This window comes from Hemicordylus capensis, chromosome 6 (genome assembly GCF_027244095.1).
Source record: "Hemicordylus capensis ecotype Gifberg chromosome 6, rHemCap1.1.pri, whole genome shotgun sequence".
Lineage (NCBI taxonomy): Eukaryota > Metazoa > Chordata > Lepidosauria > Squamata > Cordylidae > Hemicordylus > Hemicordylus capensis.
Genome location: NC_069662.1, coordinates 160,953,407 through 160,977,756, shown reverse-complemented (window position 1 = coordinate 160,977,756; position 24,350 = coordinate 160,953,407). Strand labels below are relative to the sequence as shown.

The window sequence follows — 24,350 nt, the reverse complement described above, 5'->3', positions numbered from 1 at the left end:
TCCCAAAACCTATGTCTCTGGGAACTTCCACTGCCTCCTTTTATTTTTAAAATATAGACTACCAAATTGAGGGAGAAAAACTTTGTATACTGCATACACACAAGGATTTTGTCCCTCTAGAATTTAATAAGCAGTTAATATTTATTTATTCTTGTACTTGTAGTTTCATTTTAATTTACATGGCTGTATTTGCAAATAACACGAAACCAGAGGTGAAGGGACCTCTGGTTTCAAAACCTGCACATCTGAATGCAGGCAACTGCAGTCACAACAGAAAATGGACCTGCACTTTCCTTCCCCAGATTCTGATGTGTACCTTCAGTTTGCACTGAGGCTTCCCACCTGGACCTCCAGTTCTGCAGTGCCAGCATTAGGTCCTAAAGTGGCACTGCAGTCTGGCTGCATCTCAGCCAGAGTTGAGAACATATTGTAAGAACAGCCCTGCTGGATCAGGCGAAAGGCTTATCTAGCCCAGCATCCCATTTCACAGTGGCTCACCAGATGCTTCTGAGAAGCCCACAGGCAAGAGGTGAGGGCATGCCCTCTCTCCTGTTGTTGCTCCCCTGCAATTGGCATTTAGAGGCATCTTGAGGGAGGAAGCTCCTCCCTCACTCCAGCGGCTATTGGCTGCCAGGGCTGTCCTTCAGTAAAGAAGGAAGCCAAGGCAGTCAGTTCCCCTCCTCTCTGCAGTCTTGAGCTCTCCGTGACATCTGAATTTGGATGGGAGAGTAGGGTGAGGGGGGAGAGGAACTGTGGGCCCATTGGACCCACTGTTTTGTGTTATGTGCAAATGTGGCCAATAACTCAGGTGTTCTTAAAAATGGGTCTTCACAGGACGTCTATTCCAACCACCCCCAGTCACAATGGCCTTAACCCCTAGAGTAACTATTTTCAAAAACTAATGTCCTGTTCTACAGACATATAGTGATGCATCCAAACTAGATTGGAAAAGCAAAGATACAAACAGTTGATCCAGAACACTAAACCAGGTTTGGTAGAAATAGTCCATATTGGATGGCAGGGATAAGAAACAGCAGATTGTAAGTGCAATCCAACCACACTGAATTTTCCTGGTTGCTCAAACCCCCATACTAAATGTATTCTTAATCCAAAATCCTGAGAGCACCTTCTTTCTTTTAGTCAGACTGTTAGTGTGGCTAATATCCTCCTCCCTTCATATGTGCTATTTCTTGCACTTCATCAGACTCGTCTGTAATCTGCAGTTTCATATAGAGACAGTGTCTAATGAGATTATTTTAATCTCATTGAAATAAATTCTGCTTACTTCCAAGGAAGTGTGTGTAAGAGCAGAGTATCAGCTTATGAGAGGAGCCATGTGTCTGTTTGCTCAACTTGTGACCAACCAAATTAGTTGCAGCCTGCCAGCCTTGAGTGGCAGGCACCTCAGCAGAGATGGTGGATACACTTTCTTTCAGCTTGCTACCTGATTGATTGATTAAATGCCATCAAGTGGGTGTCGACTCTTAGCAACCACATAGATTCTCTCCAGGATGATGTCTTCACCTTAGCCTTTAAGGTCTCTCAATGGTCCATGCATTGCTATTGTAATCGAGTCCATCCACCTTGCTGCTGGTCATCCTCTTTCCTTCAGCTTTCACCAGCGTTATGGACTTCTCAAGGGAGCTGGGTTTCCGCATAAAATGTCCAGAGTATGATAGTTTGAGCCTGGTCATTTGTGCCTTGAGTGAAAATTCTGGATTGATTTGTTCTATGATCCATTTGTTTGTTTCCCTGGCTGTCCATGGTATCAAAAGTCTTCCCCAGCACCAAAGTTCAAAAGCATCAATACTTTTTCTATCTTGGTTCTTCAAAGTCCAGCTTTTATATCCATAGAGTGTCCCAGGAAAGACTATTGTCCAAATGATTCTAATCTTTGTAGGCATCTAAATATCCTTTCCAAGGCCTTCATTGCAACCCCACCAAGTGCTAGTCTGCAGTGTATTTCTTGACTGTTGGATCCTTTACTGTTGATGGTCGATCCTAAAAGGCAGAAGCTATCCACCACTTCAGTCTCTTCATTTTCAGTTCTGAGGCTGGTTGCTATACCCATTTTCATTAATTTAGTCTTCTTGTCATTTAATTGTAGTCCCCCCCCCTTTTTTTTTTACTGTGCTCCTTAACTTTCATTAATAGAGCTTGCAGATCATCCACATTCTTGGCTATCAGAGTGGCATCATCAGCGTAGCGCAAAATGGGGGAGGGGGATATGCACCTTGCAGGCCTCAGTATATGTCTCTGTGTTCACTTTCTTGAATCACAAACTGTGTGGGCCTAGTCCAGCATCTGGATCAGTGCAGAAAGGGAATATTTAATAATAATAATAATAATAATAATAATAATAATAATAATAATAATAATTTAATAATATAATGAAATGTACACAAACACACTCTGCTTGTAATGTATACCCACATTTTTTTCTTGAGTTTCATTTAGGAAACAATACAATGTGCATTATTCCATCCGCACTTTTAATGCATTATTCCTTTTAGTGCATTATTCCATCCACACTTTTAATGATTCTATTTTCTTTGATGCTTTGATTTTCAGGACGGTTTTCACAACCATTTATACAGCTGAATTTGCAATAAAAGTGGTGGCAAGAGGATTTGTTTTGAATCAATTCACATATCTTCGAGACCCCTGGAACATCTTGGATTTCTTTGTTTTAATTATGACGTAAGTTTCAGTGTTTATTTTTTTCTAGATCAGAATACTTTTTCTAGCTTTCCCTGTCAGGTGAATATTTGACTATGCAGTGCTCCATTTTCCTTTAGAGATAGCTTCCACACTAGTCCAGGGAAAGGAAAGGAGCTCCCTTTCAGCGATTGCACCAACTGCTGACAAGGAAAATGAAACTCTGTTGGGGCTGTCACAGCCCCATGATGTCAGATCCATGGGAGGGGCCAATGCCCAGATTGGGGGGAGAGTTTATTCCTCCAGCCAGTGTGAAATGCTGGCTGGAGTGGAGAGGGATGTGTCTCCCTCTCCCAGCGGCCAAGTGCTTTGCTTACCAGCTGGGTGCGGGGGGGGGGGGAAGGGGGTGCCCTGGCCGAGGGCAAGCCTTGTGGGGGTCCCAGACCCTTGGGGCCTGGGGGCAATTGTCTCCCCTTGCTCAACGGTTGCCATGCCCCTGGTGGTGATGTAGAAGAGCGGTTGGCTCACAAGGCCTCACCCTTCTGCACCTGAGCATGCTTTTGCCACTTTGCTTCTAGTCATTGCCCTTTGCATTCTTTTAACTAAGGCAAATTTTATTGCTATTATGATATTCTGCCCTCCTTATTTTTATTTTTAAATAAAAGCCCACTGCCATGCATGTTTACACACATGTAAATCTCACTGCTATTAATGGGAGGCGTGTGGGACTTCTACCATCACATACTTACCGGTAGTTGTAGCTATAAAAGCAAACTATGATGACTAGTAGTCATTATTGGCCTGTCAATTATGTGACATATCTTTTTTTCATTTTCAGATATGTAGCCTTATCTAGTAGTTTGGGTAGTTTTTCAGCTCTCCGGATTTTCAGGGTTCTGAGATCTTTAAAAGCTATTTCTGTGATCCCAGGTGAGAAGCTGATTTTTTTCCTCCTTATTTATTGACAGTCGCAAGAGACTACTGTACTTTCCCCATTGCCTGATCAAAACATTTACTTGCCAGTGTTTACAACTGACATTTTATTTACAAACACACTTGTCAACTAGGAACATAGGAAACTGCCATATACTGAGTCAGACCATTGGTCTATCTAGCTCAGTATTGTCTTCACAGACTGGCAGCAGCTTCTCCAAGGTTGCAGGCAGGAATCTCTCTCAGCCCTATCTTGGAGAAGACAGGGAGGGAACTTGAAACCTTCTGCTCTTCCCAGAGCGGCTTCATCCCCTGAGGGGAAGATCTTCCAGTGCTCACACATCAAGTCTCCCATGCATATGCAACCAGGGCAGACCCTGCTTAGCTATGGGGACAAGTCATGCTTGCTACCACAAGACCAGCTCTCCTCCCTACTGAAGTAGGTAAGTCACTCAAACTAAGAAATATGGAAGCTGTGACTCATACCCCTTTTATCTGAGGCTATAGGCCACCTCCAGCCTCAGAGGCAAGATGCCTCTGAATACCGGTTGCAGGAGAAGCAATAGCAGGAGAGAGGGCATACCTTCATTTCTTGCCTTTGGGCTTCCCAGAGAAATCTGGTGGGCCTCTGTGGGAAACAAGATGCTGGACTAGATGGGCTTGGTCCTAATCCAGCCAGGCTCTTCTTATATTCTTATCATTTGTCAGTGCTGATGGGAGAAGGGAATTATATAAAGTTCTCAATTCCCTATCTTTTACCCTGGCACCTAAAGCATGTAGTGGGCTCTCATGGCTTTTGAACTGTTTGGTTAGAGGGTCTAGAATGAGCACTGCCAGATTCTCCAACTGCCTTGCCTCTCGCTTAATTTTATTTATTTTACTGTATTCTTTCTTCGTTAAAATGTTCCCAGTGTTGTATACTATATACGTAATAGTGGCTCACCCCAACGAGCCAGGTGTGTATGTATGCTCTAAACCAGGTGCAGCTACCTCTCATTGCTGGCAGCTTCAAGTGTGCCTCTCTCTCCTATCCTGCTCTGCCCTGATGTTAATGGGAGCTGTCCTGCCTGCAGGGTGGCAATTCAGCAGGTAGAGCTGTGTGGGCTGGTCAATGATTAATCAGGTCACACATCCCTACCTGATGAATGGTCAGCCTGCAGGCAGCACAGCTCTCTTTAATGCTGGGGCAGAGTAGCATAGGAGAGAGTTGCAACTGGAGCTGCCGGGAATGAGAGGCAACTGTGGCTGATTTGGCATACACCCACACCCACATACAGAATGTTAGGGTGAGCTGCTACAGTATATATCAAAACTATACCAAAGACCCTGTGCAAAAGCATGCAAACCATTCTACAAAAACCAGGACACACGTGCTTTTAAAAAAAAAAGTGAAGAAGAAAAAAGTAGATGTAATATCCTGTGTTAAAACCCTAAACTTTAGAAGGCAAGATGTGCTGAGAAATGCTCCCTTAAGAAGCAGTGGAGGATTATGTACAGTATATAAGATTTAGAGCATATAATAAATGAAATAACTTCAGATACTTGCCCTGAATAACAGCATCTCTCTCTCTCTCTCTCTCTCTCTCTCTCTCTCTCTCTCTCTCTCTCTCTCATTAGAAGTTAGGCATGCTGACAGCAGTAAAGCGTTTTTCATTGCTAGGTTTCAATGTTTGCAATCAATAGTGTTGCAGTCCCCAATACCTTTACTCTTCAAAAGATGTACAGTGGCACATACAATATAACTGGAACTCAAATTATATAGATTCGAAGCCAATATATCTCTTGGAGGATGTAGCATAGGCCTTAGGATAGGGGCATAGGTCAAAAACAAAGGCTGTCGTTCTAAGCACACTGAAATCAATAAGACTTGCCCTTTGGTAAGGTTGTCTTGCTAAGGTTATGGCAGAGCTCTAGGGGAAGCCTCCCATTCTGTAGTTGTGGGGCAACTGAAAGAAGGACCCTGATCTCAGACCAGATGTTCAGCTACTCCAGTGCCCGGTTCCTCTCTGTGACCCAACCAGAGAAGGTCATGAGTAAGACATGATTGCAGGAGCTCTTCTGTTGCTCCTCACAATCTGTATTCAGTGGCATATTGCCTTTGATCATAATGGTTCCGCATAGCCATCATCACTAATACCACAGATAGACCTCTCATTCATGAATTTGTCTAATCTCCTCTGAAGCCATCTAAAGTAGCATTTTGTCATGGTAAATAACATAAATTGATTACATATTATAATCAACAAATTGATTACATATTGAATAATATTTATTTATTTGTTGTTTAATTGATTTTAATTTCTCACAACCAAGCTGAGGAAGGGTTGGTGGGGAGGCAAGCTCCTACCTCTAGGGGTGTGCACGGAACCGGTCCGGCACTGGGGTGGGGGGTTCAAATTTAAAAAGGGGGAGCTTTACTTACCCCTTCCAGTAAAAAAACGTATTTCTTGTAGTAATTGGGCAGCAGGGTGCCACCCGCTTCAATCTCCGACTCTGGCCGCGGGCTCCTTGGTAGACATAATCGGGCAGCAGGATCGCTCCAAGTCCCTGCCGCCCGCCCTCTTCATGCTAAGCAAGCCCCCCCCCCCCCCGTCGGCTGGCGGCCGCCCCCTGTGGATACCAAGGGCTTCCCCCCTCCCCTCCGCCCCCTTCTTGCCAACTATTCCCCCCATTACAGGAGGACGGCAGGAGAACTCCCTGCCGTCCCCTTTCTCCTTTGCCGGCTGGGCTGCAAATGGCTCCTAGGAAGCCTTTCGCGCGTGCGCGCAAAAGGCTTCCTAGAAGCCATTTGTAGCCCAGCCGGCAAAGCAAGCGGACGGCAGGGAGTTCTCCCGCCGCCCGCTCGCTAAAGTTAACTTCTTTAGCGTTAACTTCTTTAACGTTAACGTTTCGGAGTCGAGACTGGTAACTCCACAACGTTGCTCCCCACTTCCAACCTTCGATGTTGAGTTCGACACAGAGGACGCCAAAGTTGGTCTATAGGAAACCACCACGCAGTCGCTCCTGTCTCTGCTAGATTCCTCTACAAGCACTCCTTCGACATCGACTTTTAATGGTTTTCTGTTGGAGCCAAACCCTCCAACACAGCCTTGCTCGACTCTTTTCGCAGTGCAACTCCACACTTCTTGAAATACCTGCGGTTATGCTCATTCTGCACCAGTACACATCCCAGGTTCCAGACCAGCAGTTTCTATGACTCCGCCCGCTGAGAACCCGGCCCGCCCTTGGAGGCCTGCAATGCCTCTTCCTTCAGCTCTACAATTAACACCGCTGCCTCCAGATATCCAGCTGGTTCGTGTGCCCACCTATGTCTCAGTGGTAACACAAACTAGCCATCCATGCATAGCACACCAGGCTGCACAAACTAAACCTCCACTAATGCGCTCTGTGTCTACGCAAACTCTGTGCCTTCCTCTTTCTCTGGTAGCCGCAGTAGAAATGCAAACTGTGGTTCCTTCTTCATCGACAAGCTCCCTGTCAGAACATCATGGTTACTCAGATTTTGAGTCGGATCCGGAGGATGAGGACAATCTTGTAGAACCACCAACAGATGTGGCCCCGACTGTTCATGTCTCTCCAAATGATGAGCTTAAGGCCTATCACAGGCACATTCAGACCATGGCTGAAGCGCTGGGTATAGACCTCCATTCGGAATTGGCCACTATAGATGATCCAGTGTACAATTTCATGCTTAAATTACAGTCAACCGAGCCAGTGGCACTTCCAATGCTCCCTGTTATTATACGCACAGCAAAATGTGCTTGGGAGGTGCTCCATACCTCCACCCCTACATCCAAGAAACGGGAAAGCTTCTATTGCATCATGGAGCAGCCATTAAAGCCCACTCTACTCGGGCCTACGCTTCTTCAGCAGCACACCTTTTGGGAGTCAGTTTCCTGGATATCTGCAAGGCAGCAACCTGGTCTTCAAACCTCCCATTTGTGAAACATTATGCCATAGATGTGCGCTCTGCTGCAGAGGCTAGCTTCGGGAGCAGCGCCCTTAAGTGGGTGTTACAATAGCACCACTGCACCCTCCTCCTTTGGGGGCTTGCTAAAAACCCATTCTTATGGCTGTCGACGGATCTCAATACAGATAAACAGGTTGCTTACCTGTAACTGATGATCTGGTAGAGATCCATCGACATCCATAAGACCCTCCCAACCTTCCCCTTTGCAGTAGTAGTAGTATCTCTATGTGCGTACTGGTGTGCAAACTCTTTTCCTTGGCGTACTCTACTGAAGCAACTGAGCTCACCTGCTTTTCCAGATGGTTGTCCTACTTGGCGATCATCCAATAACTGAGGCACGTCGCGTCCAGCCCACTCTTAAATAGCACACTCTGCGTGTGGGCGGGGCTTGGATGCCTCGGCAAGCTGAGGCATGGCTACCGTGGGTTTCCTGCACAGGTGCAGAACCCATTCTTATGGATGTTGATGGCTCTCTACCAGATCATCAATTACAGGTGAGCAACCTGTTTTTTATAAGCTACTGTTTCTATCCACTGATGATGAGTTCTACAACCTGTGGCAGTTCAAGGCACATTCCAACTTTGCCAGAGTCCCAGAGTATGAGAACAGGATCTATGGCATGGATGTTGGAAGAAAATGGAAGGTTGAGTGGGGACAGGAGCCCTATGGGAAGAAGAGCCCTGCTGCAGGTGAAGCAGGCAGTTGGCTGCCCCAGGTGGCAGGTTTCCTAGGCAGGAGACTTCCTCATGACCCTGGTCAAGAATAAAAGCCTTCACACATGGACAAATTTGTTGGTACCCTTACAGCTCATTGAAAAAGTGTTTTATGCTTCCTGAAAAGTGATTAAATGAAAAGCAATTGTCCCATGTATACCTGCATACCTTTGATATGCAAAGCAAGTGTGAAAAGAGATAAAGCATTGCTTATTCTACAAAGATATTCTAAAGTGGCCTGGACACATTTTTTGGTACCCCTAGAAAAGATCATGAATAATTGGATTAGAGTGATTTTTCAAATTAGCTGTTTTCTTTAATTAGTATCACACATGACTCCAATCGTGCAATCAGTCATTCAGCCTATTTAAATGGAGAAAAGTAGTCACTCTGCTGTTTAGTATCATTGTGTATCCCACAATGAACATGGACCAGAGAAAGCAAAGGAGAGAGTTGTCTGAGGAGATCAGAAAGAAAATTATAGACAAGCATGTTAAAGGCAAAGACTATAAGACCATCTCCAAGCAGTTTGATGTTCCTGTGACAACAGTCGCAAATATTATGAAGAAGTTCAAGGTCCATGGGACTGTAGCCAACCTCCCTGGATATGGCCGCAAGAGGAAAATCGACCCCAGAATGGGCAGAAGGATAGTGAGAATGGCAGACAAAAAGCCAAGGACAACTTCCAAAGAGATACAAGCAGAACTCCAAGGTCAAGGTCCATGAGTGTCTGATCACACCATCCGTCACTTTTTGAGTGACAGTGGGCTCAATGGAAGAAGACCTAGGAGGACTCCACTGTTGAAAGAAAAACATTAAAAAGCCAGACTGGAATATGCTAAAATGCATATTGACAAGCTACAATGCTTCTGGGAGAATGTCCTTTGGACAGATAAGGCAAAGCTGGAGCTTTTTGGCAAGTCACATCAGCTCTATGTCCACAGACGAAAAAATGAAGCTTTCAAAGAAAAGAACACCATACCTATTGTGAAACATGGAGAAGGCTTGGTTATGTTTTGGAGCTGCTTTGCTGCATCTGGCACGGGGTGCCTTGAGTCTGTGCAGGGAACAATGAAATCTCAAGACTATCAAGATATTCTGGAGCGAAACGTACTGCTCCGTGTCAGAAAGCTCTGTCTCAGTCACAGGTCATGGATCCTCCAACAGAATAATGAACCAAAACATACAGCTAAAAGCATCCAAGAATGGCTAAGTACAAAACATTGGACTTAGCCATTAAACATCCCCTGCTAACTGGGCAAAGAGGCACCTTTTACCGTGGTGATTCTCTTTATTTAGCAGGGGGAGAGTAACTGGCCCTATTCACCCCCAGCACAGTACTTCCAGTGACTGTTGCTGGTGTGTGTCTTATGTTTCTTTTTAGAATGTGAGCCCTTTGGGGTCAGGGTGGGAGCCATCTTATTTGTTTGTTATTTCTTTTTGTAAACCGCCCTGAGCCATTATTGGAAGGGCGGTATAGAAATTGAATTATTATTATCATTTCTTGTTTACACAGTCAGACAGGTGTTATTGACTAGTTTGTTTTACCCAGACATCAAGTCCTTCCCAAGGACCTGGGATGGCTGAATTTTATTATCAGTTGTTATAGATATCGTCGCAGAATATAGGCTGTTCCCAGTAAAGCTGCTTTTTGTAATTGGCTGATGGTTATTTCTGTGGCCCCTATGGTGTTGAGGTGCTCTTCAAGGTCTTTTGGAACTGCACCCAGGGCGCCAATTACCACTGGGATTATTTTGGTCTTTTTCTGCCACAGCCTTTCAATTTCAATTTGTAGATCTTTGTATTTGGTGATTTTTTCTATTTCTTTTTCTTCTATTCTGCTATCCCCTGGTATTGCTATGTCGATTATTTTCACTTGTTTTTCTTTCTTCTCGACTACAGTTATATTATATTATTATTATTATTATTATTATTATTATTATTAAGTGGCCTTCTATGAGCCCTGATTTGAATCCTAGCGAACATCTATGGAAAGAACTGAAACATGCAGTCTGGAGAAGGCACTCTTCAAACCAGACACAGCTGGCGCAGGTTGCTCAGGAAGGGTGGGCCAAACTACCTGTTGACAGGTGCAGAAGTCTCATTGAGATCTACAGGAATCGCTTGTTTGCAGTGATTGCCTCTAAAGGTTGTGCAACAAAATGTTAGGTTAAGGGTCCCATCATTTTTGTCCATACCATTTTCATTTGTGTTATTATTTGAAATATTCTTTTGCATCAAACCTCTAAAGCAAAGTCTGATTTTTGTTAAATGCAGAATAAACAATGATGGGTGCCAATTACATTTGTCAGTTTCAAGTTATTTCAGAGACAATTGTGGGTTCTTCTTATTTCGTGGAGGGGTACCAACACATTTGTCCACATGTTTACTTGTAAGCAAGGCAAAGGAAATAGGAAACAAGCATGGCTAGGGATCTTTATGTAAACTCGCATAACCGGCATTTGACTTCAGGTGCATGAAAAGCAGCTTGACTTGAATAACTGATTCTGTGTTAAGAGATCATTAAGAGATCACCACCTAAAGATATACATATCAGGTGGTATAAAAATATGATAAATAAATAAATTGCCTCGGGTGGATAGATTTTGTTCCTTCTGAACCAAGTAGTTATATAATCTGAAATTTGCCTTGTGATTCTAAGGATATAAAAGAACTTTCTCTTTCATGTGCTGTAGAAGGTTGCATTTATCCGTTATCACCTAAAGTCTTGGTAGTTCTGTTTACGAATCCCAGGGACAAATTTCCGGACCACAAAGAGCATCAGGGAATCAGCAAAAAGTGCTTTGCCCCTACCCTGCATGCACTCTGCAGCTCGACAAGATCTTGATTTAGCATGGAGCAGCCTCACTGTGCAGGGGTGCCGCTCCGTCATTCATTCATTCATTCATTCATTCATTTGATTTATATAGCAGTGGAGGGCTGAACAACATGTTGGTTTGGGGGGTTGCTTTCCAAAAACCATAGAGCATTTTTCTAAGAATAATAAGGAGAAATGTTATCAAAGTGGACTGCAGTTTTTGTGCTAGTCTATATAAATTGACCTCTTTCTCCACAGGGCTGAAAGTCATCATAGCCTCACTCCTTCACTCTGTCAAGCAACTCTCAAATGTGATGCTGCTGACAGTTTTCTGTTTGGCTGTCTTTGCTCTGGTTGGCCTCCAGCTCTTCATGGGCAACTTAAGACATTATTGTGTCAACCCTAATTGCATTGCGTTTGACAAAAACACATCCTGGAGCTGTGCAGGTACATTGTATGTCAGTATTTTTAACAAGTTTTAATTATTTGTGCTGAATATATTATTGAAATATATAGTGTTTCTTTTTGGGTAGCTGTGTGAACAGTTTTATCCATTCTGAAAACATTGGTATCTGATCTGGCATTTACGATATATCACTTTACAATATAGCCACTGACTTCCACTTGAGATGCCAAGGGGAGGACAGCGTTTTTGTGAGCTAGTTCTTTTAATCTTTTAGCTATTTGCTTATCTTGCTTTTTATTAACTTGGCTGGCTGCCTTCGAGGAAAGCTTGTGTGCAGCTTTGTTTTGTTTTATTTGAGTTAATATTTATTTGGCCAGTTACGTGAGAGAGAGCTGAGTACTGAGCATTAAGAATGATTATTTGTTTGGGGTTTTTTTTACTTCAAAGAGGTTTTCTGACTGGTCTCCTGATGCATTATGATTAAGAGCAAATCTCCTAGACATAAATTACGAGAGCAAGGGCTGAATTCCAGATCCTTAAAACATGCCTTTGTTCAGACCAAAATGGATACTTTTCTATTGAAGTAACAGAATGCTCATTTGAGTGATAGTAATGATGAAGTTAGCCTATGTCATGAATTTAAGTTCCTGGGGAATGCGACTCATTTTCCTTCCGAATCAGATGTGGCTGGAAGGCAGAAAGGGGATCCGATGGAGTTAGAGAGAACTCTGCTTCTCCCTCGTCTTTGTCTTTGTCTTTATCTTCACCAATTTCCGCTCCCTTTTTGCATACAGACTCTCCTCAAGCAGAGAATCTGACTGATCCGACTAAAGAGTCCTTCTTTCCCATGGCTAGTGCTGCTACTGATCCGTGTCTTAAACTCTTGCTTCTTACATCAGAGACACTTATTTGTTTATTTCAGTGTTTGTCTACCATTGTTGCTAAGGTTGATGAACTTAAGGTTGCATTCAATAAATTACCTTTATTTTCAACCTTAACCTCCTCTCAACATGAGGCTATGAAGTCTGATTTACATTCTGCTGAAGGCTCTCATAAGATTTGTCAAGAGAATTCAGGTAATCTGGATAATACTAATTCCAATTTTGCCTCTATTTACCATAAGGAGATTCCTAAGGAGAGGGCGGCCCCTATAGGCTGCTTTAATAAAGTTTTACAATTGAAGCAATTCAATTTTTAAAAATCGTTTGAATTCAAATCAATGGTCCAGCTGGTTTTTAATTAAACATTCCCTTGCACAACTCCTCTCATTTCATATTAATTTTATTGCTCTTCAGTCATATGATAAACAACTTACCAGAAGACCGAATACCCTTAAGCTTCTCCTTACCTTTAAGTCCTCCTTAATCCTGCTCTCTCTCCTGCGTATGCACATTTTTTTTGGCTATTTACAACATTCAATCTCAAATTGTTTTTGCTGATGTTTATTCCAAACTGTTTAAAAGGAAGAGCTCCCCTGAAGTGTTGAGTAGTAATCCTCCTTCAGCTGCCAAATGATCTGTGTCTCCCCAGGATATTGTTCAGGACATTTTCCCTTTGGTTGATTCTCATGAATCAAATGCAAACTTTATCGGTTAAGATGGACTGTAAGCCTTTTAATAATTCTGGAAACAATTTTAGTATCTCCTCAGATGAACTGAATAGCAGTCAGCTTTTGACCTTATCAGAGAGAAATTCTTTTCCTGATTATTCTTCTCCTTCCACTCCTGGAACAGATGGACAATTAATTGCTATGCAGGATGAACTGGAGCCTAGTCAAAGGATTTGTATCAAATCAGATATCTTGTCAAAATCACCAAGTCCATTAGACAGTTTATCTCAAGACAAGATGGAGCTTATATTGAAGGGTCAAGTACTGCCTTTTTCTGTGGATCCACATTTTGGCCAATGCATTTTATTTTTAAATCCAGGCTCATCCCGACAAACTTTACAGGAGGCTATTCAGACTAAGGCAGCACTTTCTCCTATGTCTACCATTGAATTTGCAAGATTCTGGCTCTCCAGCTCTTCTTCCTTCTCTATTTGACCAGTCATTTCAGCCTGAGGTAGACAATCCTCAGGCTTTTGCTGATTCTATTGGTCCAGATCTGGGACATAGGCAATTTTTGGAGCATGCTAATATTTTATTTGAGCATTCTGATTGACCACTCTGTAAGAATCGTTTTCTCAGAAGTCTCTTGTGGAATGTAGCCAGATTAAGATCAAAATTGCTGGATCTGGAATTTCGGAAATTTTTGGTGGAAGTTGATCTTCTTTTTCTTCAGGAAACTTGGATGACTGAGGACCCGTATTTGAACAATTTTGTTACCTTTTCACTTGCAGCTATCCCTTTAATGAATAGAGGCAGAGCGACTTGTGGTCTTTGCATATCAGTTAACACTGCTCTCAGTTTTGAATGTCTCTCATTATCAAGTTGTGACCAGATGGCTATGGCCCTCATTATTAAATCTAAGGCCTTGTTTCTGTTACTTATTAATGTATACATTCCGCCCTTGAATCGGATTGTTTGCATTAAGCCAATATGGTCTAAATTGAAATCTTATATAGAAGATCTTCAGTGTACATCTTCAATATATAACTTGTTGATCGCTGGCAATTTTAATGCCAGGCTGGTCAACAACAACCTAAAATTACTTGCTAAATTTAAATCTTACTCATTTGATGGGGAAATTCAACCCCCATTGTTAGCTTGTCAATTTAAAGACTCCAAAGGAAATTTTGCTTGGCTATGCCTATTACAAACTTTCAATGAACTAAACCTGCAAATTCTTAATGGGGCAATATATGGTGATTATCCAGCGGAATATACATATTGGTCCAGTACTGGCTTTTCAACAATTGATTATATGGCTGTCTTGCCTTCTCTTTTCTCTCAACTTATTAATTTTAGAATTGTTATTCGGTGTGAGAGTGACCACCTCCCAAGGGAATTACTTTTAAATTTTGGTGATACCTTACTTAAATTGGATGTGATCTGTACCCCCACTTCTGATCTAGAGGTTTGTCCCTCTCGGGTGAGATGGTCAGACAGCCTGGATGCTAGGGTGGAGTCCTTATTGACTTCTCATAATACTGGTATGCTTCACTCAGTTATATTATCCAGTGATTGTGAATCTGGGCCAGATCATTTAAGATCTTATGATAAAATCATACAGGCCTTACAACCTATTCTTACCCAGCCAAAATCTGGGGGAGCCAGTGGGTTTTTAAGGTGCTCCTATGGGTGGTTTGATGAGGAGTCTTATAAAGGCGTGTTACCAACTCACTGCCACCCTCCTGGTACATAGAAATACTTTGTCTTCTGGCTGAGGCAATGGATAAAAAAAAATCATATAAACTTCTTTTAAAGTGAAAAAAGGGCAAAGCTGTTAAGGCAGACTGGAACCAATTAATTATAGCAGCTAGAGCTAGAAATTCTGCGGTTTTTTGGAGATTGATTACCTGTCAGTTATGTTGTAATACCATTCATTCTGATTATGTAATTCCCCCATTAGTCTGGGAGCATCATTTTGCAAATTTATTTCAAAGGGAGGATGATTTTGCTTTCCATTCAATAGACATCTTGGCCCTGTTACTGGAATGGCCTCCAGTGTCATGCAGTTAAACTAATGCTCTTATTACTCAGTTGAAATCAGGCAAAACCCCAGGTATTGGCCACATTACCGTGGAGGTACTTAAGAGTAACATGGCTTGGTGGTCTCCTTTTCTAGCTTCCTTATTTACCTTTATAGATCAAATTATTCAGATCCCAAGTGATTGGGGCATAGTGATTATTATTCCTATTTATAAAAAGGGAGATAGGAGACTCCCAGAGAACTATCATCCAGTTAGTCTGCTTAGCACTATTGCTAAACTCTATGCTAGGCATTTTTTATAGTAAACTGGTGGACTGGTGTGACAGAGAAAACATTCTACTGGACGAGCAATTTGGATTCAGAGTGGATCGATCAGTATTGGATCTGGCTTTAATCCTTCAATATCTTGTTGGGAAGCAAGCTGCTCTCCGCCTCTATCGGCGGCATGGCCAATTTGCCCGCAGCCCCCTGGGAGGAGCACATGTGGGACCGGGAGCCGGCTCCCATTGGCCCTGGCCACTTCCGGGGGTGGGGATGGAAGAGCCGAGATGCAGTGCGCCTGCGCCGGCACCAGTCCGCCTCTTGACTGTGAAGACGGCAGACGTGCCGGGCAGGAACTCTGGGTCGGCCACCAAGCACGTGGCCTGGCCCAAGGAGGAGCGGCTCAGCTTGGGGGGCAGTGGCGGAGGGTTCAGGCCAAGGCCCGCACGCCTGTGTCTCGCCCAATGCTTGGCGAAGTGTCCTGGCGGTGCAGCCTGGCGCAGGAAGTACCAGCTGCCATTTGGGAGGAGTGGCTCAGCCGGGGCAGCAACGGTGGAGAGTTTGGGGCTGGGCCCACCCGCGTCTCTCCCAGCGCTTCGAGGTGCCTGGGTAGTGCGTCTCGGCGCGGGAAGCGCTGGCCGCCATTTTGGCCGCATGGCCTGCGGCAGGTGGCTGGCATTGCAGCTTGGCCGTCCTGCTCGCCTGGGGACTGTACAGAGGGTTTGGGCTCTTCGGGCTCATGCCCCCCCATGGCAGTTTCCTGTAGTGGAGAATTGGAATGGCTGGGCAGCAAGGGACTGCAGCGAGGAGCAGCACAGCGCAGCACATCAGGCCAAAGTTAACCCGGCCCAGGTTTGGGAGGCCCAGATCGGGGGGTGCGTAAGCCAGGATAAGGCCTGTGTGGCAGGCTGGAGGGAGTCCAGGCCATAGGCCCTAATAAAAGTGGCAGCTCGCAACAACCTCCCCCCCCCCGTTCATTACTTACTTAGCAGCACCGCGGCAAGTGCACGTGGGAACCTTCACTCTGCGCACACATCCCCCCTCCTTATCCTTGTGTCCTAGTTAGCGGGTGTGCCTGGTCATGGGGCCCAAGAAGGCACCATCAGGGAAGGGGAAGAGGCCAGCCAAAACACCTAAGAGGCCTCCAGCCCATCCCGACTCCTCTTCAGAGGATGAGCACGACATGGAGATACCGTGTTTCCCCGAAAATAAGACAGTGTCTTATATTAATTTTAGCCCCCCAAAATGCACTAGGGCAATTAGCGGTACATCAGAAATTACTGCTAGGTCTTACTTTTGGGGTAGGTCTTACTTTCGGGGAAACAGGGTAGTAGCCATAAAGGCGCTTATTGCCTGGCTGGAGGCTTTGGAGAAGGAGCGCACGGCACACAAAGGGGACGGCAATGGTGGTGGTCCATCTGGAGTTGTTACTCAGAGGGTGGATGGAGAGGGGGGCCCAGCCCCTGCACACCCGCATAGGTTGTCCAGGGCAGCAAAGCAAGCTAAACTGATGCAGGGCTTTACCGATTGTTTAACAGCATTCGAGGCGGCTGTGTTAACATCGCCCAGTCCAGGAGACGGCGGGACAACTGTGGGACCTGCACCAAGGGGCGCCACTGAGGAACCTGAGGGACAAGGGTCTGGATCCGGTGAGTCTCCCCAGGGGGTGTGGCCTAGTTGTTTGCCTTTTAGCCCCCCTATCGGGCCTTACGGGTGGTTTCCAGGCTCAATGAATTGGGCATCACCTCACGCTACCTGTAACCAGGTTTGGCAAGTGGGGGCCAGGCAAGCAGGAGCAACCACCACCTCCACACAGGCTGTCCGGCAGGTGCCGGCAGCAGCACTGAGGACGGGCCTGTCCCCTTGGGTGACCACTTACTGTCTCAAGTTGAGGAGCGCATTTGGAAGGGCGAATACATGGATGTCTTCCAACTGCTTTTCAAGTAACCCGAGCTTGTTGGCAAGGAGGGGGAGCAGGAAAAGGACAAAGAACGTACAAAGAGGAAGCCCATTGAGCGTAACTGGAACAACTGGGTTTCCGGGTTTATTATATACATGGGTGTGGTCACACAAAAGTACCCTGAAAAGGGCCCTGCGCTCATCAAGTATTTTGACACCATTCATAGGGCCTTTATGGACTTTGCAGGCAATGCATGGGAGTCCTACGACCAGGCCTTTAGAGAACGGGTGTCTAATAACCCGGGGTTGTCTTGGGAGAAGCAACATCCCAAGCTGTGGCTCAGAATCATGACACCAGCTAGGCCCTTGACCAGGTTGCGCGCAGAAAGAGGCCTCTTAATTTCAAGGACTCCAGCAGCATCAGCGGCCTCAGCTGCGGGCACCCAGGGGGTTCAAAGTCCCCTGGTGTGCTGGGAGTTCAACAGGAACAGGAAGCGCTCCTGCTCTCCCTGCAAATTCAGGCATGTGTGTGGCTTCTGCAGGGGCCAGCACCCCGGCTCCCAGACAAAGGGCTTCAGAGGGGGAGCCGGGGGCCACCACTCAGGTGGGGGCAAAGGGCCTGCAGCGGCCCATGGAGGCAGTGCGGGAAAAGGGCCCCACCCCAATTAGGATTCCTGCACTGCGGCGGTTGTTGCGTGATTACCTGGAGAGGGAGCACACACAATACATGGAAGCTGCTTTCTCCCAGGGCTTTAGGATCCCATCCCATCCCAGTTTCCGCATAGGCTTAGTTTTGCGCACAATTTAAAACCAGTAAAGGGGTTGAAGCATGTAGTAGCGAGGAAAATCAACAAGGAGGTAGTCTTGGGTCGGGTACTAGGCCCTTTCACCGAGCTTCCCCTGTGGACTCTGAGGCTATCCCCCCTGGGTGCAGTGCCCAAGAAAACTCCTGGGGAATATAGGCTGATACACCATTTGTCCTACCCTAGGGGCACCTCCATCAATGACAGCATACCGGCTAGTCCGTTACACTTCCTTTGACGAGGCGATGGCTATGGTCCGGGCGTGTGGGCCTGGGGCACTGCTGGCCAAGTGTGACATTGAGTCTGCCAGCTGTTGCCGGTCCACCCAGCTGACTTTGACCAGCAGGGGTTTGCATTTGAGGGAAAATACTACATTGACAGGGCGTTGCCTATGGGTTGCTCCGTGTTGTGTGCAACCTTTGAGGCATTCAGCATGATGCTGGAGTGGGTGCTGCGCCAAAGAGCGCAGGTCAGCTCCTCCACACATTTTCTAGGTGACTACCTTTTTGGAGGGAGGGCAGGCTCTAATCAATGCACCACTGCCACACATGTTCATTGCCCTTTGCCAGGAGCTGGGAGTGCCCCTGGCAAAAGACAAGACCAAAGGGCCCTCCACCAGGCTTACCTTTCTGGGTATAGAACTAGACACACAAGGGCAGTTCTCAAGGTTACCCACAGATAAGCTGGAGGCCTTGAAGGTACTCCTGAGAGCTTGCGTGCAGGCCAAGAAGGTGACTCTGTGCCAACTGCAGTCCCTAATTGGTCACCTCAACTTTGCTTGCTGGGTGGTGGCCCCAGGTGGCCCCTTCTTGCGGCACCTCTGCGATGCCACAGTGGGGTGCAGGCTGCTGCACTTCCGAATCAGGGTAACTGCGTCCATGAGGGAGGACATGAGGCTCTGGTTGAGCTTCCTCGATTCCTTCAACGGAGTTTCTTTTTGGCACTCCTCACAACTGGAGGCAGACTTTCAGGTGCAGTCTGACGCGGCAGGTGGCCTTGGCTTCAGGCTATATCTGAGGGGGCGGTGGTACATGGAGCGATGGCCACGTGACTGGGCTGAGAGGGGAGTTACGAGGGAGCTCACCTTTCTTGAATTATTCCCCATAGTGGTGGCCGTGCACATCTGGGCAGATTGTTTCAGCAACTCGGTTGTGCGCTTCTGGTGTGACAACTTGGCCATTGTGTGGGTTGTCAATAGCCAGACTTCCAAATCTCCCAGAGTCATGGGCCTGGTGCATGCATTGGTGCTAAACTGCCTGTGCAATAACATACTGTTTACGGCTCAGCACATGCCCGGAGTGCAGAACGATCTGGCAGATGCCCTGTCTCATTTTCAGATGCGGCGTTTCCGGCAGCTGGCCTCCGATGCGGCCCCCCTGCCTGAGAAGATGCCCGAGGGGCTGTGGAGCCTTGGAGCATAGAGGTGCTCAGGGCAATCGAGGTGTCGATAGCGCCTAGGAAATGGGTAGCCTATGACAGGAGAGTTAGGGCTTTTCAGCGCTTTAGGTTGCAGGTAGGGATCGACCAGGAGTGGCTGGCCTCGCCCGAGCACCTGATGCAGTACCTGGTGCACCTCCGGGCAAGCGGGCTGGTGGTAAGCACCATGGCTGGCCATTTGGCGGCACTGGCCTTCTATGGGAAGGCCAGGGGGCTTCCTGACCACTCAGGCAACTTCAGAGTCCGGCACATGCTGGAAGGCTGGGCCAGGGAGAGCCCTGCCCAGCCAGATCAGCGGCGGCCTATTACACCGGAGGCGCTGCAGCGTGCCGTGTGGCGCCTTGAGGAGGTATGCTCTTCCCCTTATGAGGAGGCGCTGGTGGTCTTCTACAGAGAGTTCAGGGTTGGGGAACTTTTCCCCAGGGGAGCACACAGCCTGGCAGGAAGGGTCCTGCAGAAGTGTGACCTGGCCTTGGGCCCAACCTCGGTAACACTGAAGCTCCGCTTCTCAAGGACCAACCAGAGGGGCAAGGGGCAGTTGGTCACCCTTCACAGAGCGGTCAACCAAAACATGTGCCCGGTACAGGCCCTGGGGGCCTATATGGAGCTGAGAGGCGAGGCAGAGGGATGCCTCCTTGTGCATGATGACAGTGGCCATTTGTGCCAGTACCAGCTTTGGGCAGTGATGAAGAGAGCCTTCAATGTGGCAGGTGTGTCCACATGTCACATATAATCACACTCTTTCAGAATCGGCGCAGCGTTGGCAGCAGCAGGTATGGGCTACTCGGGTGCTGCCATTAAGAGCTTAGGCCGATGGCGGTCCACAGCCTACCACAGATATTTACGTTGAGAGTAGGTAGGGTTTTTTACACACCTCCCTGCACCCAGGACCCCCCCTGCCCCCCCCTTTATCTCTCCTGAACAGGGGCGAAGCCTCAGGTGAAGCAGGCCAGAGTCCTCGTCCTGGGCCACTCCTTTATATTTTGGGCCCTCAAGTAGGCGCAGAGCACAGATCCAGGAAAACAATTGGGCTTGGGGCAATGGGCCTCCATTGAGCGGCGGGGGCGGCGGGGAATGTGGAGGGCCCAGCTGCTGCCAATGCTGTGAGAGTACCTGGAGGAGAATCCAGCACCGGATATCCTGCTCTTGCATTTCAGGGGGAACAACCTAATTAGTCAGTCAGGTATTTCACTGTCACAGCAGACCACGCAGGATCTGGGGGTAGTTTTAGCGTGGTGCCCAGGCATGGTCCTACTCTAGTCTGACATAACACAGTGCAGGGTATGGAAGGGGGTGCTTAGGCAGAACAAGGTGGACAGGGCTAGGCATGGAGTCAATGTGGCAATGGCCCGCTTTCTGGCCTCTAGGGGTGGAGGGTGCATCCCGCACAATGACATTATGTTCTCTTAGCCTGCCCTCTACCGGGGTGACAGGGTCCACCTTTCAGCCATGGGCATGAGGCTTTTCATCGATGATTTGAGGTTGGGATTGGCGGCGGTGCTGCTGGGGCTGTGGGGTGCGAGGCGTTAAGCTAGGCTAATGCCCGCCATGGCAGGTACAGTGCGGTGGACAACAGCTAAGAAATGGTTGTGGCACCTTAGGTAAGCTTTTACATCCAGGAGGAGGGGTGGATCCCTTGAGGCTTGACATATCAGGGATGCTGCTTAACTCCTACCTCTCTGCAGGCAACATCCTTTCCGTATGGCTGTGCAGCATTGGAGGGGTGGCGTTTGATATTTGGGACCTGACCCTAGGTCAGCGACGAAGGGCGCCCCCGCTTTAGAGTGGAGGAACTGCCTGGAGCCAAGGTGCTATTGCCACGGTCATTTAGGTGAGGGCAGCCACGGATGTGGCCTGCCCACTAGGGACCACACTGCAATGAGGGAGGAACCAATCCCAGCTAATGTGCCTGTATGCACAATACAACTAAGCCTCAATAAAAATTGGCCGATTCCACCATAGCAATGTCTCCGTGTCTCCTTGGGGTCTGGGTGCAGACCCCATAAACTCTATGCTAGGCATTTTTATGGTAAACTGGTGGACTGGTGCGACAGAGAAAACATTCTATTGGACGAGCAATTTGGATTCAGAGTGGATCGATCAGTATTGGATCTGGCTTTAATCCTTCAATATCTTGTTGGGAAATATGTTTTTGCCCACAAGGCTGCCCTTTTTGCCGCTTTTATTGACTTTAGGGCTGCATTTGATTTAATCCCACATGATAAATTATGGCCTAAACTGTCTGAATCCACAATTGATCATTGCCTTTTATGCCTCATTCGTAAGCTTCATGACAATTCTCGGATTAGAGTTCGCTGTTCTAGATCTGGACATCTCACTAAGGAAGTATTGGTTTCTAGAGGAGTTAGACAGGGATGTATCCTTGCTCTCTTGCTGTTCAAAGAAAAAATAAATAATACATAAATAAAATGGCCCCCTGTCACCAAAGGGACAACCCAAAAGAAACATAAGGCATATACCAGCAACAGCCACTGGAGGAATGCTGTGCTGGGGATGGATAGGGCCAGTTGCTCTCCCCCTGCTAAACAGAAGAGAATACCACTTTAAAAGGTGTCTCTTTGCAAGGAAGATGCCTGCAAGGAGCTACTAGAAAAGATACTGTGCTGAGATGAAAAGGGACAGTCACTACCCTTTTGCTAAATAAAAGAGAACCACCACTTTGGTGCCTCTTTGCTGGTTAGCAGTGGTTTGCAGACAAGGCACTGGCCGGCTGCATTACCTTTTATTAAAGACCTAATTCTTTGAGATAAGATCATTTTGAATTTTTACTTCAGTCATTTTTGCAATCCCTCAATTTAGCTGTCATGTATTTGTTTATATCCTGCTTTCTATCATGATTTTATCATCCAAGCATCATACAGAAACATAGACAACAGTCAAACAATTAAAACATTGCACACGTACAACTAAAGCCCATTTAAACAAATGGGTTTTCAAAACCTGTCTGAACACAGGAAGAAAGTTTGTGCCACATACATTGTTGATTAATAGACTTTGGGCTGGTGCAAACATAATGAGGCAGTCGAACAGTTTGCTTCATGCAGTCATAGGCTGTCTTTCACAGGGGTTTTTCAAACAGAGCCATCTATCAGGGATGGTGTAGAAGTTCCCTGCACTGAACAGAGGTTTTGACTAGAAGGCCTTCAAGATCCCTTCTAAACCTAATATTCTATAAGGTCGTTCACAAGACCAGTTGGGCTAGGGCTTGGGAGCAGGGGTGTAGACATCTCAATTTCTGGGGGAGGGGAACAGGGCTAGGCATATTCATCTAAATTTATTTATTTATTTATCATATTTATCATATCTCTAGGCAGTGTACAAAATTTAAAATATTTAAAATTCACAAATTAAAATACATGACAATTAAAAAATAGAATAAAATTATTAAAATGAGTTTTAAAAATTATTAAAATTAATTTTAATTAAAAGCCTGAGAGAACAGGAGGGTCTTGAGATTCTTCCTGAAAACAAACAGAGAAAGAGATGCTCTTATTTCAGCAGGAAGCTTATTCCAAAGCCCTGGGGCAGCCACAGAGAAAGCCCAGTTCTTGGTTGACCACAACCGGACCTCTCCAGAAGATTGTAACAGGCGGCAGGGATTATGACAAATTAGGCGCTCTCTCAAATAGCCTGGACCCAATCCATTAAGGGCTTTATAGGTAATAACCAGCTCTTTGTATTTCACCCAGAAACATATTGGCAGCCATTGCAGTTCTTTTAAAACTGGTGTTATGTGGTCCCTTTGTGTTGTCTCAGAAACCAATCTGGCTGCTTCATTCTGTACCAGTTGTAGTTTCCGGACTACGTACAAAGGCAGCCCCACATAGAGCACATTACCAGCATATGTACTACTGTTTTAAGGACATTCACCTCTAGAAATGGATGTAGCTGATGTATCAACTGAAGCTGATAAAAAGCACTTCTGTCCACTGCCTCAACCTGAGGAACCAGGGAGAGCTTTGGGTCCAGGAGCACTCCCAAGCTATGTACCTGATCTTTCACGGGGAGTGTAACCCCATCCAGAACAGGCAGATCTAAATAATCTCTTGGGTTCTGGCCCCCTACAGTCAGTACCTCTGTCTTATTTGGATTCAACTGTGGTTTGTTATCCCTCGTCCAGCCCATTACTTCCTCCAGACAGGCATTTAGGAAAGATATGCCATTTCCTGATGAGGTCGGCATGGAGAAGTAAATCTGTGTGTCATCAGCATATTAATAACACCCAGCACCAAACCTCCTGATGATCTCTGCCAGTGGTTTCATGTAGATGTTTAAAAGCATTGGAGACAGTATGGAGCCTTGTGGGACTCCACATTTCAGTTCTCACTTAACAGAACAACAGTCTCCAAGTGTCGTAAATCTGTTGGCTCGGCTAACCCGACAGGATTTACAACCTCTTCAGCTCTACTTCTTTGAGTTAAACAGAAAGTCTGGAAATAACAGTAGCAGCGAAGCTGCATGAATGAAAGCAAAAAAGACTCACAAAGAAAAATAGTAGCAAACAAAATAAAGACCCTTGAACTAAACTAGGTACCCCCCCCCCCCACAATAACTGAGAAATAACTGAAAAAACAACAGAGCAAGGAATGAACAGAACAGGGGACAACAGAGCAAGGAATGAACAGAACAAGGGCAGGCTGGAACACGAAAGGTTGAAGAATGCTAAGTATGAAAACCGTCTGCGGTAAGCGAAAGCTGCTAACAGCAATCTGTGCCAATAACAATCTGCGCCAATAACAATCTGCTTAATATAGCGCGCAAGATAACCGACAGCCAATCAGGCTTTCCTGACACAGCACTTCTATTTCCTCTCCTGTGATATCTTGCACCTGCGTGTC

At 46.2% G+C, this 24,350-nt stretch overlaps 1 protein-coding gene across 17 annotated transcripts in view; it reads left to right on the top strand.

Annotated features, from left to right (window-relative positions):
- LOC128332064 (sodium channel protein type 5 subunit alpha-like) overlaps positions 1-24,350 on the top strand; it is a 205,676-nt gene that overhangs the window by 48,851 nt on the left and 132,475 nt on the right. For 16 of the 17 annotated variants that reach the window (XR_008310543.1, XR_008310542.1, XM_053266305.1 and 13 more), the window contains 4 exons: positions 2,572-2,700; positions 3,497-3,588; positions 11,351-11,539; positions 16,891-17,001. Coding sequence is in view for 15 of the 17 variants with exons in the window: in XM_053266305.1 (XP_053122280.1) it covers positions 2,572-2,700; positions 3,497-3,588; positions 11,351-11,539; positions 16,891-17,001 (521 nt within the window). In the remaining 2 variants the exon portion in view is untranslated. The remainder of the gene's footprint in view (positions 1-2,571; positions 2,701-3,496; positions 3,589-11,350; positions 11,540-16,890; positions 17,002-24,350) is intronic. The other variant, XM_053266316.1, reaches the window with a different exon arrangement.